General features: G+C 42.1%; 2 protein-coding genes across 10 annotated transcripts in view; one reads left to right on the plus strand and one right to left on the minus strand.

Annotated features, from left to right (window-relative positions):
* LOC105921538 (MSL complex subunit 3) overlaps nucleotides 1-15374 on the minus strand; it is a 227694-nt gene that overhangs the window by 7216 nt on the left and 205104 nt on the right. For 5 of the 9 annotated variants that reach the window (XM_036128046.1, XM_036128047.1, XM_036128043.1 and 2 more), the window contains 2 exons: nucleotides 1068-1150; nucleotides 811-906 (listed from right to left, as the gene is read on the minus strand). In XM_036128046.1, coding sequence (XP_035983939.1) covers nucleotides 811-812 — 2 coding nt within the window. In that variant the 5' untranslated portion in view covers nucleotides 813-906; nucleotides 1068-1150. Of the gene's footprint in view, nucleotides 1-810; nucleotides 907-1067; nucleotides 1151-1937; nucleotides 1946-2432; nucleotides 2531-2643; nucleotides 2874-15374 lie in introns of those variants that run through there. The other 4 variants (XM_036128044.1, XM_036128051.1, XM_036128052.1 and 1 more) reach the window with 4 other exon arrangements.
* LOC105921529 (rho GTPase-activating protein 6) overlaps nucleotides 5856-15374 on the plus strand; it is an 86533-nt gene continuing 77014 nt past the window's right edge. The window contains exon 1 of the mRNA XM_012857322.3: nucleotides 5856-6510. Within this exon, the coding sequence (XP_012712776.2) occupies nucleotides 6031-6510 (480 nt within the window). The 5' untranslated portion in view covers nucleotides 5856-6030. The remainder of the gene's footprint in view (nucleotides 6511-15374) is intronic.

Genomic DNA, 15374 nt, shown 5'->3' on the forward strand with positions numbered 1-15374 from the left:
TATAAAAAAAAAATATACTAAAATCCATTTGATAATGATAAAATATGGTTATATACACCAAGCGTCCATCCTGATAATGTTTTGATGGTCCTTTTAGTCGATCAATAAAGCCTCCGCACCAGCGCAATGACCAGATCTAAACAGATGAGGCGCCACCTACTGGCAGTATCGCAGAACTATCATAACGCCGGTTTGCTTGATTTATAAATGAAAATTAAATAATGCCTGACCGAGTCTGACCCTCTGAAATGCCTCGCAGTAAAGCGGCAGCTCGGTCTGATCGAAGACTAACAAACTACAGCAACTTTAAGAGCTTCTTATCTGAACATTTATTCATGTCAGTAAACTCTGCGGTCACATCTGAGCCTCGGCAGGTTTAGGGTCTGCTTAAGTGAACACCAACGTTCATACAGTATTCCCAGTGACATTCCTGGTTTTTCCCTCTAGGAATCATAGCTTATGCTCTTTTTTCACCAGATCTTGGACCTCTCTACATTGTTTTGTCTGGAGATGCTAATAGCCGTTAGCCACTTCCTTGTTTTTACCCCTGCTGCGCATGTGCAGGATGTCCGTTAAAATAAAAAATAAACACGAAAGGCTTTATTTCCTAACAAAGTGAGCAAAATAACAAAGCATAAAGCACCAAAATAACAAATAAGACAGCAGGGCGTAATAATCTTTCCTAAAAACTTTGTGTGCAACCAGAGAGAACTACTAACATATAAATAAATTAAAAATAAGGTTGCTATGCACCTTTAAGTTAGAATCTCGTCATGGACTCTCTTCCAGACTGACCCAACGAGTACTTACATGCGCCCCAGAGCTTTGCGAGCCAGCTTACGTTGCAATTTGCGGTTTTCCTCCGTGTCCCTTAGGACATGATCCTCTGCAGCCCACCGATCCCAGCTGCACAAACACAAGCATCGGTTCAACACAACGGTAAATAAATTGGATGAAACAGAAAAAAAAAAAAAAAAAAAAAAAAAAGGAAATCTAAACACTTATAATGCTGCAGAGAAATTTGGGGTTTTGTGTTTGAAAAGAGATCCAACTCAAAACGCTGTCACCTTCTGCTCCAGCCGCTGAAGTGAATCAGGTACTTTGGGACTCGTCTCCCATGTTCATCCGTACTGATCAAGACATCAAGGACCTGCAAAAGGTTCACACAGACGGCTCCCATCATAATCTGACGTATGCTTTTACACGGAGTGGTCGTCTGTTTCTTTTCCAGAGACATAATTGTTTCGTGGGAATGAACCACTGGGCTGGCCTGTTGCTCTGCGGTCTAAACTACTCCATTCAGAATAAAGAGAGTTTTGCATGTTATTTAGAAATTGGGTCCACGGTCGGCATTCTTGCATGCATCCCTCGGTTTTTTGGAGATGCCGATTTCATCTCCCAGCTGGATCTGGCACCTGCCCCCCCCCCAAAAAAAGCACAGAGGCCCAGGTTTGTGACCACAGTGTGAACATGCTGAGGCCAGCAAAACGGAGCTGAAATCAACCATCGCATATCTGCACACAGACAGTACTTCATGCAAAAAGGAGCCCCAACCAAACGTTGTAACATACAGAGAAATGCTTTATCACAGGCGTACAGTCCATCTTAGAAAAAAATCTAATCAGCGTTTTATGTTCAAATGAGCCTTGATGTAATGAATCTGTGCCAGTTTCACTTGAATACATTTATGGTATTTAAATTAGATATATGTGCATCTGCATTACATATGCAGTTAACTGCCTTAAACTAAATGATGCAACCTCCACGGAGCAGGACTCCAGGGCCGGGGTTCGAACCCGCGACCTTGTCGCTGCAGGGAAGCAGCGCTACCAAAGGCGCAGCGCGTCAAATTTACATGACGTAGAAATGTTTAAAAAAAAATTTTTTTTTTCAGTGCAATGACTAACGTGCTTAAAATAAACGCAGATTACAATTACCGAGCCGTTTCAACGCAAAGGATGGAAGGCGAGGAGTCCGGTGCGCGGTGATGGATGCTAACCGGCGGCTAGCTCGGTTTAGCAGAAGGCGACATCCGACGGGTGACGTTGTTCTAAATGTGTAATAACGGCGTTAAATAAATAGCTACACGGTTTGCTTATGGCAACGTTGCACGAAACGCAGCTGAAAGTCAAATGAGCCCCTTTTAGGCTATAGCGGTAGAGTCGAAAATGCCTGCGGAGCCGCGGTGAGTTTGTTTATTAGACGCCGACATTAAATATATTAAGCTCTGAATCGGTTGAGGTTAATTTAAATATTATAAAAAACTCAACTAATGCACGAGGAGCCGTTCTGGTTGGAGACTCTCGCCAAAATGACTCGCAGCCGTGTAAAAATGCAACGCTACGGTTGTGTTTTTTTTTTTTAATTATTTTTATTATTGTTATTGTTATTGCAAACCCGTCTTCTGGTCACAAACATGTAATCGAACGTACCCGGAAACCGCAGAAGAAGAAGAGGAGAAAACAGCCCCGATGAATTAACGTCAACGGACTGCCTGTTTCTGCTTCTCGTGGCCTAAGTCCTCTTTGTGGTCACTCGTGGTCCCACATCGCGTGAAAACAGCCTTTTTTTTCCTTCTGCAAATGACCCATCTTCAGAGAGTTTGAGCACCGAATCGCAACGTTAGCTTAGTTACAATCTTACCTTGGCGTCATACAAGACTTTAGCCTTGGTGGGGTCGGGTTCAAAGCACAAGACTCGCTCTCCTTTGTGAAACTGGTATTTAATTCCCCGCGAATTCATTTGTTCATGGCGACGTGCGGGAGAGAAGGCATCGATCGGATCCTTAAAGCTTCTTAACCCTTTCCTGTCCGTTGTGGGGGAGTTTCAAAGCCCAAAAAATAGCCTCCTGAAAGATGGCGCTGTTGTGGAATACAGGGCGAAACTTCACTGCGCTGCGTTCACTGACTGCTTGGAATTTTTACACTTAGTTGCCATCGCTAATATGTTTTTTTAAAGAAAATACGCATTATGTTAAATAATATTTATCAATAGTATTACAATGTTAATGTGTTTTTACTTTTCAAAAATAAAACTCGGATTCAATCATTACCCCCAACGTTAATCGTAGCACCTGGACGTTTATGATGTTCCGAGCAGACCCGAAGGCATCAAGAAAACGTCAAAATTGCTGTTTCACAACGCAACCAACAGATGGCGGTACAACACGCCATAAAGATGAGGACACAACCCAGTACAATCAAAAAACGAATGGGAAGCATTGTCGCCAAACCGCCTTTGCTTATTCAGCACCTTGGGAGTGGAATAATCTACAGAAAGAGCTAAAGTTAGAAACCCTCATGTCCATTACTTAATTTAAAAGTATTGTAAAGAATGTTGTGATGGAGACATGTTCTTGTTTGTCTTAATGGTCTCGTTGTGTTTTTAACATTTTGTATTTCTTATATCATGACAATGTAACTTGTTTATTACTTATGCATCTTGGGTTTCGGCTGCTACCTTGGCCAGGTCTCACTTGTAAAAGAGGTTCTGAATCTCAATGGGACTTCCTGGTTAAATAAAGGTTAAATTAAAATAAAAAAAAATCGTGTTTATAAGTCATGAGTGTGTAAAATATCGTTTTTACTTTATCTTTGTTTATTCCTAATGTTGAATATGAAAATTATATATTTAAACTGGAATGTGAGTGGATCTGAGCGACTAATTGCATTGTAATGGAATAAATAGACATGATTTTAATAAACGTTTCAACAAATAGGATAATGGTTATTTATATAAATATCACCTGTCTGTGTAATAAATTATGAATTAAAGTGCCAGTGATCATTTTTACAGACAGAAGCATAGTTGTGCCGTGTGATCTCCAGTGTCACCAATTGTAGCCAATCTTATTTGGAAGAAATGGAAAAGAGAGCTTTGGGCACCTTCAGAGGAACACCGCCAAGCCACTGGTTTAGATGTATGGATGAAACATTTGTCAAAATCCAATTAAAAGCAGAGGAAGCTTTCACAAGACACATCAACTCGGTGGACAACAACATCGAGTTTACCAGAGAGGACGCCAATGACAACAAGCTACCTTTTCTGGACCGTTTGGTGAGCATGGAAGGAGATGGAAACCTCAACATTGAAGTGTATAGGAAACCACTCACACAGACCAATATCTTCTTGACTCACACCACCCACTGGTGCACAAACTTTCTGTCATCAGAACCTTACAACACCAGGCTGAGCATGCCCCTACTAAAACAGAAGGGAAGCACAATGAACAGAAACACATCAAAGATGCCCTCCAAACCTGTGGGTACCCTAACTGGGCTTTTGTCAAGAAAATCCAAAAGACACGCTGCAGAACATAATGGTGAGAGAATAAACGCAAAAACATCGTCATCCCATATGTTGCTGGAGTCTCCGAAAAACTCAAGAGGATTTTCTCCAAACACAAAATCCCAGTACATTTCAAACCCAACAGGACCCCCAGACAGAGGCTGCTGCATCCCAAGGACAAAACCCCCAAACCTAAGATGAGCGGAGTGGTGAGTTTTGGTTCAATCTGTAGGCCTAATGACTTTAACGACCGCCCATTACTAAGGGGTGGACCTGTTTCGGTTCAATTTGCATGTTATCTAAGCCATACAAGGCCTATGTTGGGCAGTAGTATAAAGCTTGCTACTCCACATTACTCCAGACTTTTTGAAATGAGAAAGCTTCCGGTATAGGAAGCGAAACGTCTTCAAACTTTGGAAAAAAGTCCAGATTTGTTTTTGATAGTTTTGGAATGACCATGACTTGGATGACTGAGAATCTTCACCAGCAAAGTGCCTTGAAATGACAACTTACGAATTTATGCAAGAAACCACATAAACGGATTTCAAACCTGCACCCCCATTAAGGAGCTAGAAAATTGGAGTCAATAATTCCTAGAGTGTTTCCATTCTTCCTCCGAGCAAAAGGCTAACGTTTATCTACATCTGCAGCCTCTGCATTTCACCTCCCCCCTCGGACTGTTTTTAGAAAGGTCAGCTCTATCACGGTTATCAGTGTCATGTCATGGCGTGCTGTTTGCATCTTGGAGTGTCATGTGGCGCTGCTTCCACTCGGGGCCCCCTGCTGCCTCTCATTTTCTCCCATACTCTGACACACAGGGGCCACGCAAACTTCTGCTTCTCTGCATCCCTCGTCTCCCTCCTCCTCACATGCTCCTTCACCTCAGCAACGTACTAAAGCTGATGATGGACCACTCCTCTGTGCAACATTGGGCCCACTGCTACATGCACGCATGTGCAACCAGAGACGTCAACTTATTTTGTTGAGATTTTATATATGATGGACCCACCTAAGGAAATGCATAGTTGTTGACCGGAAATGAAAGTTAACATTGGTTTCAAACGGTGCATCACATCCCAACTGTGAAATATGAGGGAATATTTTTTTTAAAACAACGGAAGTTTTTAGTTATAGCGTATAAAACAAATCATAAGGTTTACCTTTGCAAGGCAATATGGAAAAAAAAAAAAAGTTAACCAACAATCCCAGAGCTCACTTATTGTTCGGCTAATAATAGAACACAGAAGGCTTCCCCATGATAGGCCTATTGTGGCCAGACAGACAGGTGGATTAATGGGAGAGGAGGATTAATACTCCTATTTTCATCTCAGCTAAATCATGCATGCTCCTGTACATGACCTACTCCCTGTCTGATGACTGTATGTCCATACTTCAAATGGATACTATAGGTTGTTAAATTTCAGACTTAATTATTTAATGGACGCAAATTGACTTTCGGTGGATGAGGTCTTGGATCAGGTTATATGCCTGCAATTTATAGGGAGCTGGAAAAGTGAAGTTTAAAGTGGACTAAAATGCTGATTTCTAACCACCTCCCTCTGCACACTTAAACTCCTCACGCCCATTCCTCAGACGCACAAGGGAGAGGAACTCTGGATCAGCCTTTACGCAGCGTCCCCAGCCCTCCACGGGCTTTGCTTTGAATGGAGCGCCTCTAAACCCGAGGCTCGTTCGCGGAGGAGGCTTTGCAAAGTTGCTGCGCTGAACCTAAATTCAGGAGACATGTCAGCCGCGCAGGGACTTCTCAACAGCGTCTTCTCCTGCTCGTCGCCGGCTTCCAAAGCCATAGCCAAACGGAGGCTACGGCAAACCCGCAGCCTGGACCCCGCGATCATACGGCACTGCGGCACCGGGAGCGACGGGGTGAGCGGGCCGCAGTTTGCGGCCGCCGACGCATCAGGTGCGCCTCCGGGTGCCAAGCCGGCTTTGCGCACCAGGATCCCGACGCTGAAAGAACCCATCACGCCGTCGGTCTCCTCCCCATCCATACCCTCGGAGGTTTCTCCGACCTCCAATTTCCACTTCGACTACGATATCGCCAAGCGCCCGAAAAGGAATACCTCGGGGGATTTACCGTTTATGGTGAGGGGAGCCGGCGCGGCGCCGTCGGGGAGCACCGGCGCGCTCTTCTCGCCGCGGAGGTGGCTCCAGAGGAAAGTGCAGCCGGCCTGCCCTCACCCGTACGTTGTGTGGAAATCGGAGGTAAAAACACCAATATGCAAAACATAAAGGACACATCTTGTACTGTTTGATCAGCTTTAGCTCATCCACTTGGATTCTTTCTGCTTGGTTTAAAGTTTATACCCTAATAAAGAGAAAAGAGCATTCACTTTTAACTTTTCTTTATAAAAGCATACTCTTCAGTGTGTTTTATTAGGGACATAAGTAATAGTGTACATATTAAGTGAAAAGGAAAACAAAAGTTTATATTTTAACAAAATTTTAAAAAGTGTAAAGTCACCTGTTTTAGACTGAAGAGCCTTCAGTAGCCTCCCTTTCCCTGCTGAAAACATCTGCATGATGCTGCCACCACCAAGGTTCACTGGGGACGGTTCGTTTAGGATGAAATGCACTGAAATTAAACTATTCTGCATTACATTCTCATCTGACCAGATCAGCCTTCCCTTTTAATTTTGCTGTGCGCCCATTAATGGCGTGTAGCAAATGTCAAACTAATCGCCACTCTTCCAAAAGCCCAGAGTTATGGAGTTCGGTCGACAAATTCTCCCATTTGAGCTGCGGATCTCTGCAGCTCCTCCAAAGTCCAACTCCAGTCCCCGAGGGCCAGATTATAGCATGTTTTAGATGTGTTCACACTCCAACACAGCGGATTAGAATGGCATGTCATAAAGCTTTGCAGGTGCCTGGTAACAAACCATTTTAGAGATTTCAAGCTTGTTGAACCAGGGAAGCATCCTACACATTCAGCAGACCGTTCAGGACCAACGTTTGACACTACTGTCTGCCTGTATAGGCGGCAGTTGTGCCATATCCTTTCAATTTTCTGGTTTATTGAATAGGGCTGTGTGACCCGATAGCTTGGACTGTTTTATTTAAACTAACCCTGCATTAAACCTCTTCACAAAGTACAACCCAGGCCTGTCTGCATTGTCAGCATGGTGACATTTTCCCCAACCAACGTTCACTAACAAATCTCTTAGGACTTCACAAAACAGTCAAATTTATAGCGAGATAAAAAAAAGTACTCCACACTTTTTAGATTTTCATTTGTTCAACCCACCACCCAAAGGAAAGCAAAAAAAAAAAAATGATTTTGTGGTTGTGAAGGGATAGAATTTGATGAGGTACTTTTTCCAAGGCACTGTACCTGTGGGAAAACAAGACAAAAAAAAAATGTTCCAGGAGCTTTTAGGGATTAAACAATTCCAACAAAAGGTGCAATGAAGTGCAGTCGGTTTCCCCCCCTGCTGCTGCCATCATTGGCTCGGGGAGCCTTTTGTCTTCAGAAGAACTTCAAACTGAGAGCGAGTGAAGATCAGGCAGGTATGAAATCCTAACCAAAACATACTTGGTTGACTTATTTTAAGTGAAGCAGGAGGGGGGGGGGGTGCTTTACAGGCTACATACTTGGCATGAGTCCACTTGCGCTGGTTGAAAGGTACAATGATTTTACTCATTTAAAAAAAAAAAAAAAGGTGTGTGTGTGTGTGGGGGGGGGGGGGTAATTTTCTTTCTCTGCTAAAGTTTCGTTGTCCTTGCGTAAGCGTGAAGCCCTACATGCGGCGCTCATATGAGAGTCTTGGGGCCACTTGGCTGAGAAGAAAGTTCTCACGACTGGGAGCGGTCAGAGGGTCAAAAACCACACGGCTTGAACAGCGCTCCCATCAGCATTAGCTGCATTCGCTGATCTACTTCTTTTCCTCTCCGGCTTGTTTACACACTCATGCGTCCACTCTCTGGATCTCCAAGTTCTCACTGCAGAGAGTTTCCCACCACTATAAGTGTACTTTCCGTTAAGTTACACCCCCTCCTCCTCCTGATAAGGCCCACCAAGGCTAGAATGGAGTCATTAGTCCGATCTGGACCACAAACTTATTGCACCTCAGGGCTTTTAGAAAAATCCAGACCTTAGATGCTGCTGCTCTTGTGCTGGGGTGTGTCTCACGCTGTTAGCTGTGGAGAAAAATGTACTACGTGAAGATAAAGCTAAGAGTCACAGGAGATGCACGTACAGTTTATTTAACAGGGAGGGCATTCTTTCCTGACGCTATACTAACACGAGGTGCCGGGGATGGCTGTAATCTGCATACCAGCATTGTTTTTCAGCTCCGCTGGAAGCCCAGCGTGTTTGTTGTAATGCTGTCTGCTCATCGGGCAAACTTTGGTCCACATCCAAGAGATAGCGTAGGAATGAGTGTGCCAATCCAATACTATTCATCAGTCAGTACCTGCAGGGTTTAGAGCTTCCTTTACTTGGAAAAGAACTGTGGGATAATCTTCCTTATGGGTTAAGAAATGTAAAAAAAACTTTGACATTTAGATTGGAGCAATGCATTTCAGACATCTAAACGTCAAAGTAACCCTGACCTGCTTTGGGTACTGTTCCTAATTAGAAAAAAAACACCAACTCAAATACAACAGCAAAACCTAACAAAAATCTGCTGCAGCGGTTGCACATGGCTGCCTCAACATCGAAGACTCCATTTATTACAGTAGTTCAACTGAAAAAGCTTAAGCCAAACATCAGTTATTTAAACACAGTTCCACATTTCAGGTGTTTCTTTGGGTATGGTTAGAATTTTTAAAGGCTTACAGCAAATAAATATCCAACATCAGGGTTTTCAAAATCATGATATCACATAAGACCAATAAAAGGATTTGTGGTACAGAAATGCTATGGCCAAATTATGACGTACACAATGACGAGAAAGATATCTGGAGCTTTTCCAGCAGACGGTCGTTGTCGCTCGTCGCAAGGAGGGTAAGCCGCAAAAGTCAACACCTAAAGAAAGTTTGTTGGCTGAATGCTTTATCCAAGTATTTTCATGGTAAGTTTAGCTGAAGGTAGTTTTGAAGCTGAACATGCACAAGGAAGAAGGTTAAGCAAAGTGTTGACTGGGTTTATCGAGAGTTATCGACGAAGCAGATTTTCTTCTATCCTAAAGAAGACTAGCCTGACATGGTCATACTCAATTCTAGTCAGAATTTGAGTCTGATACTGCTCCATAGAGCTGTGATTATAGGGCGTGTTTTGAATGAACCAGGAAAAAAAATTCCTCTGCACTCAATTGGATAGACCTACAACCAATAAGAGCAATGGAGTGTGTGACGTATGTTAAGCGACGCATAGTTGTTGTCATCGGAACTCAACGGTTAGCCTAGCATAAGAAGTTGAGCGTTAACGATTTTTGCCGGTTTTGCAAAAAGAATGTAAGGATCCAAGGAGTCCTTCAACACACGAACCTGTCGATATCTTCTAGAACAGACCTAATAGCAGAATCTACACACCTCAACTCTCCAGCGGCAGCCACCGTTGTTGTAAACGAATTTAACCCAAGCGCGCTTTGGTGACGTGGTTGATTACGTTACTGTTGATCATCTGTCCGTCATCGTATAAAGCCCGCCCTGACAATTTGATTGGCTCGCCAGATATTGGGCGAGCATACTCGCGCTACGATTGAGCAAAGCCAGACCGAACTTCCCGACCTAAAACGTTGTGGGCGGGACTAAGTTCGGAATGGCACCCAGGCTAAAAGAAGACGGTATTGAAGACTTAAGCCCACACCCTGCAGCATACTCCAATCCGAACAGATGGACCCACCATGCTACTCACTAGTCCCATCAGACTTTCTTCTGCTAGTGACATCGCAACACCAAGTATTAGGCCAAGGTGCGCCTTCTACTTGGTGCCCTTTCCACGCAGCCGTGGAGCCTACTTTGCAGTGCCTGGTGTAAATTTACGCGTTTAAAAAACACGCCTGTAAGCCGTGCCCGGCGGATTTCCTGCTTTAGACCGGTTGCTAAATAATGCCGCTATTTCCTACGCTGGAAACCGAGTCGCTAATTCCGGTTGTGACATCATCACGCCGGCTGTCCAAATGGCCAAACTGTGAATCTGTTTGTTCTAATCCGCCATCTTGACGCTATGCGTTCCATTTAATCGAGTGACTGCGATTGCTTGTCAACGCGATGTTACGAAGCAGTTGTCCAAAACATTCTGGATCTCAGATTCAACAAATTACTGTACATTTAAAAAGATGACTTTATTAAGACGACCCTTTACTTTCTCTTGTGCTTTGGTTTGGGAACCGGTTATTCGAACAAAGACCAATTTGTTTATTCTGGATTTGTGTTTGAGGACACCAGAGTGCAAATTCACTCCATCTGTTTCTGTAATACCACACCTCACCAGGCAGGTATTCATAAAACAGTCGCTGACAGAGACCGACAGCTGTTTGGTTACTCATCCCTGATAAGCAGGTGGTGCCCCAACTTGGTCATTTTGATCAAAATGACTAACTTTGTTAATAACTTCCTTTGGCTCTGAATCAGTTATTCATAGCCAAACCCATTCCACATTTTCTAAAAGATCCAGACTTAAAGATCTAGTCACCTTTAAACAGACTTGAATGTGGCTGTCCAAGAGACAACGCTGACATTAGTCACTACCAGGTAATGTTTGACCACAGCTGCATGTCCTTTTATTCACTTTTACATGCATATATTGTTCATCCCCTGATCTAAGGACATTGTATAGTCTTGATTAAGAAAGTAAAATACAGTTTTAACCGACAAAATGAACAGCAGAGGCCATTTCGTTTACATGCGGTCAGTGTAAGTCGATGAATAACAATCCAAATATTTATTGGAATGAAGAACCCGTTGTAAAGTCTTTAAATGTATACACTGTAAATTTAAGGTCCGCACCTCATAAGGCAACCTGCCCAGATTTGTATTGCCTCATGCCTTTTTATGGACAGAGGCAAGGGCACAGAGGCACGGAGACAAAGAGTGGAAGAAAGAAACACAAACGAAGGCGTAAAAGGTTTAAAGAAAACAACATCTGACAGGTATACTGTCGGTGATTGGTCTTAGTAGGCAGATATTTTGATGTTGAAAGACCAATGATGCAAAAACATGATTTTTATTTTGTGCGCGCGCGTGCTTTTACCTCACACTGATCAAAAATGATTGTTTCTGGCTCTAAAGTAGGAACTCATGTCAACACTTAATCTTGAGAAATAGCTGGAACATGAAAAGGGCTTGGGTTATTTCCCGAAGTTCGGTTCTCCCTGTTGAGCTTTGGTCTGTGAGAGATATGCTGAACGCACTGCTAACTTTCACCAACGCTGTGCAGACACGGTTCCGCACGCCAAAAGACAGAGGGGAAACAGTGGTCAGCTAATTGAATCATGGCTGTTTATGAGGCGGCAGAATGTTGACATAGTAATTCTAATTTTAGGTCTACGGCGCTTACCCGAACACTGCTGCGAAGACTCTCCGGGATGAAAATTATTCAGAATAATGAGGACCTCAGCAATTTAAATGCACTCCTACTGCCTAAATGACATATTTGCCTGACCAAGAGAGAAAGAGCATGGTACTATTTAAAGCTGTGCCGATAGTAATGGATTTTGCTTTAAAAATTAAGCTCCATGGATAATACTGAGATTTAAATTAAGGGGCAGCAGGCTGCACTACGTTTTGTCAACTTTGCTTCATGTTGTGCTAAGGAACCAGGTTAAATGCTCTTGGCTACACAAGCCGATAGCAGTGTATGCATTAAAAAAACAATGAAATGTTGCTTCATAAATATGCAGTATACAGTGCGTGGTGTCGTTTGAATGTTATGCAAGCCAAAAGACGAATGAACAGTTCATCACTGCGCCAACGCTGCATGTTGTACAGCGGCCGCCATGTTGGATTCCGAAGGTGAGGTTTATTGGGCATCTCAGACAATCCAAATCAGAATTTCAACCTCAGGAGGGCATTCTGGCTGAGTTTTCTTACTCTAGACTCATAAAATCTAACCCCCAGAGTACAATTAAATTGCACCATGTGTCAGCTAGCTCGCTAACTCATTTCCATTCATCTTCTGCTAACCTGCCGCAGCCTTTGCACTAGGTCAACTTTTCATTGAGTCGCTTTAAATCTTATGTACATGACCTTGTATAAACTTTACCTATACTTTTAAATCAACATTACGGATACACCCAGCTGTAACGATGCCAAAGTGCAGCTCCGCGGAGCGGTTATCGCTGCCGTAAATTCTCGGCTTTATCTTTACGCTCAGGTCTCACTGAACTATCTTGGGAGTATCGACTCCCTTAAAAAAGCATTTTGTTCTGTGAAATGTGATCTCTGAAAATACAAACATAATTGGCACTCATAAAAAAAAAAAGTTTTAAAATTTCTTAACTCATCAGCTTTACTAGCAAGAAAATACAGCATAGTTAACCAACTTGCCTCCATTGACTTAACTCAGGTTATCTTTGTCTGATCTGAAACAGTCAAGCATGGCAGAAAAAAAAACCCCAACAACATTTACATCATTTTTCAAAATGAATAACTAATCACAGACATCAACTGCAGTATAAATCTATATGAGACGTTTTCGGCCATGAATTATTTCATATCATGTCCACTTCCAGAGTATATGAAACACATATTTAACAAAACGTAATTATTTATGGAGTGCTTATGTGTCGAGGATCTGGGCCAGGAGCCAGTAGGTTTTTCCCCACATTGCAGTTGAAATTTACAATGAATAATCTGGCGATATAAAACAACAAGCTATCAATACTCCTCTGATATTGTAGTATTCAACATGTATTGATGGCGGCAGCTTTATTTATCTTGGAAACACAGCCGCTCTTAATTTCAAGTTCACATTCCAAAGTCAATATGCTGCATCTGCTAATTCCTTCATCAATAGTCATGCACCCTTAATTAGTCCAACCAAGTTACTTTCATGAAATGTTTGCTATAGCAGGGGAGAAACTAATGGTGAGGATACGTTCACAAGCAGCTGATTCTTGGACAGGCTTCAGAAACAAACGCTTGAACTTCTGAACCCAACTGCTGTCCATTTTACCTTTCCTCCCTTATTTCCTCCCTATGTTCCCCTCAAAAAATGATGAGGCTGCGTTGGAGGAACAAGACCTTCACAGGCTGACATCTGTGGAATGCTTAGAGCAAAAACAGCAAAGGAAAAAAAAACAAAAACAAAATCAGATAACCAAGGGCATTTCAGCCAACATTTGGAAGCCTCACTGGTTTGGATATACTTCTTATAGACTCAGATTCCTGCTGCATCAGAGAAATGGTTTAAGAATAGTAGATCGCAGGATCTAGTACAAGGAGCCGAGCACAGGATGTCATCAGTGTTGCAAGAGACCCCCCATCAAAACACTGAAATGGTGATGAAATACAGCTTGATTTTCTTGGCTTTAGACGGAGGGATGGGGAACAGTCCACAGTTGTTTTAAAGGCAAGGTCAGACCTCACAGCTGCGCGATTCGAATTTAGAGAGCTGTCCACTAAATAAGGCAAATGGGATCGTTAAATATCACAGTTTGATGTTTTGAATCAGAAATCATTTTGTTTCAACAAGCCTGCCAGTCCAGTATGATGAAAAAAATAAAATTAAAAATTCAATCACCGCTGTCCTGTGTTGGACTCGTAGCTTGTCCAGGGTGTACCCTGCCTCTCGCTCAATGACCGCTGGAGATAGACACCAGATGCCAAGAGTGCATCAACCACTCGTCTAGAAGGTCAGACAGCCAAGGCTCCTCAGGTCCCACTTTTGTTCAGGGTTTAACAATTAGAAAGAGGCCGCTGCTCACCAGCAACAAAGACTAGTCTCACGTTTCCCAAAAATTATCTTGATTCTGTAAACTGAAAGCAAAGCTGGAGCTCTTTGGAAGATATGTGTGGAGTTACATCAGGTGTAACTATAATAGCATTTATAAAATCAAGAAAATGCAAAGAAATCAACGATGGTGATGGTAGGGTATTGGTCTGGGGTTTCTTTTCTCCTTCACAACCTCGAAAAAAATGTAATCGAAGAAAACTATGAATTCTGCTCTAGTCTATGGTCTCAAACTCAAGAGCATTTCAGTTATACACCAGGAATTATTGTTGGTCAGAAACAACCAGATATGACTGACTAAAAACAATTATGCAAAGAAAACTGAGCCATAACTCCTTCACAATACATTTTAGCTATGTTTACGTGCACAAAATTTCACCATCGGATTAAAATGTATTTGGATCAAATAATCGGATTGTACCGTTGATAAGTATGGAGGACCAAGTCTTCCATATCTAAAAATAAATACAGAAATAAATAAATGCTCAATAAATAAATAAGCATACAATTAATTGCCACCAAATTAATAAATGTAGGTAGAAATTAAATTATACAGTGAGACATAAATGTATATATCTCTTTTAATTAGCTTATTTATTTATTTGCCTTTGTAATAATTACCTTATTTATTTATTGTGCGTTATAATCTTCAACTTTATTTATTAATTACTTATATTTTTTAAGTATTTATTTATGTGCATGTTATAATATTTTTGTCTGTTTTATTCTTCCTTTGTATTTTTTTACCCTATATATTTCTGTGATGCTATTTATTTCTGCCTGTCCTTTTTACATTTCTGCCTGTCGTTTTTACATTTCTGTATGCATTTCTGCCTCATTATGCAAATGAGGAGGGGCTGTGTCTTAAGGGCTCAACTTCTTCCCATTGGTTGGTTAGCATTTTACTGCATCGGTCAAATCTACATGGCTTTTCCCCGCAATAAAGCATTGTTAAGTAATATCAAACTTGGTCCTCCATAGATAAGGGCACACAATCAATCTAATCATAATGTGTGTTTACATGCGCCTGGCTTTATTCAGAATAGAACCACTCTGACATGCGCAGTTATCAAATTCCCCTATTTTTATTGAGCTAAATCCAATCATAATATTCTGAGTGGCTTGTTTACAAGACACATTTTTATTCCGGCTTCTTTTGACCATGTAAACGTAGCTATTGTCAGTTATGGCAAACACTTGATGCCATGGGTGGCAAAACAAGATATTAGGTTTA

The sequence above is a fragment of the Fundulus heteroclitus genome, chromosome 24 (genome assembly GCF_011125445.2).
Source record: "Fundulus heteroclitus isolate FHET01 chromosome 24, MU-UCD_Fhet_4.1, whole genome shotgun sequence".
NCBI lineage: Eukaryota > Metazoa > Chordata > Actinopteri > Cyprinodontiformes > Fundulidae > Fundulus > Fundulus heteroclitus.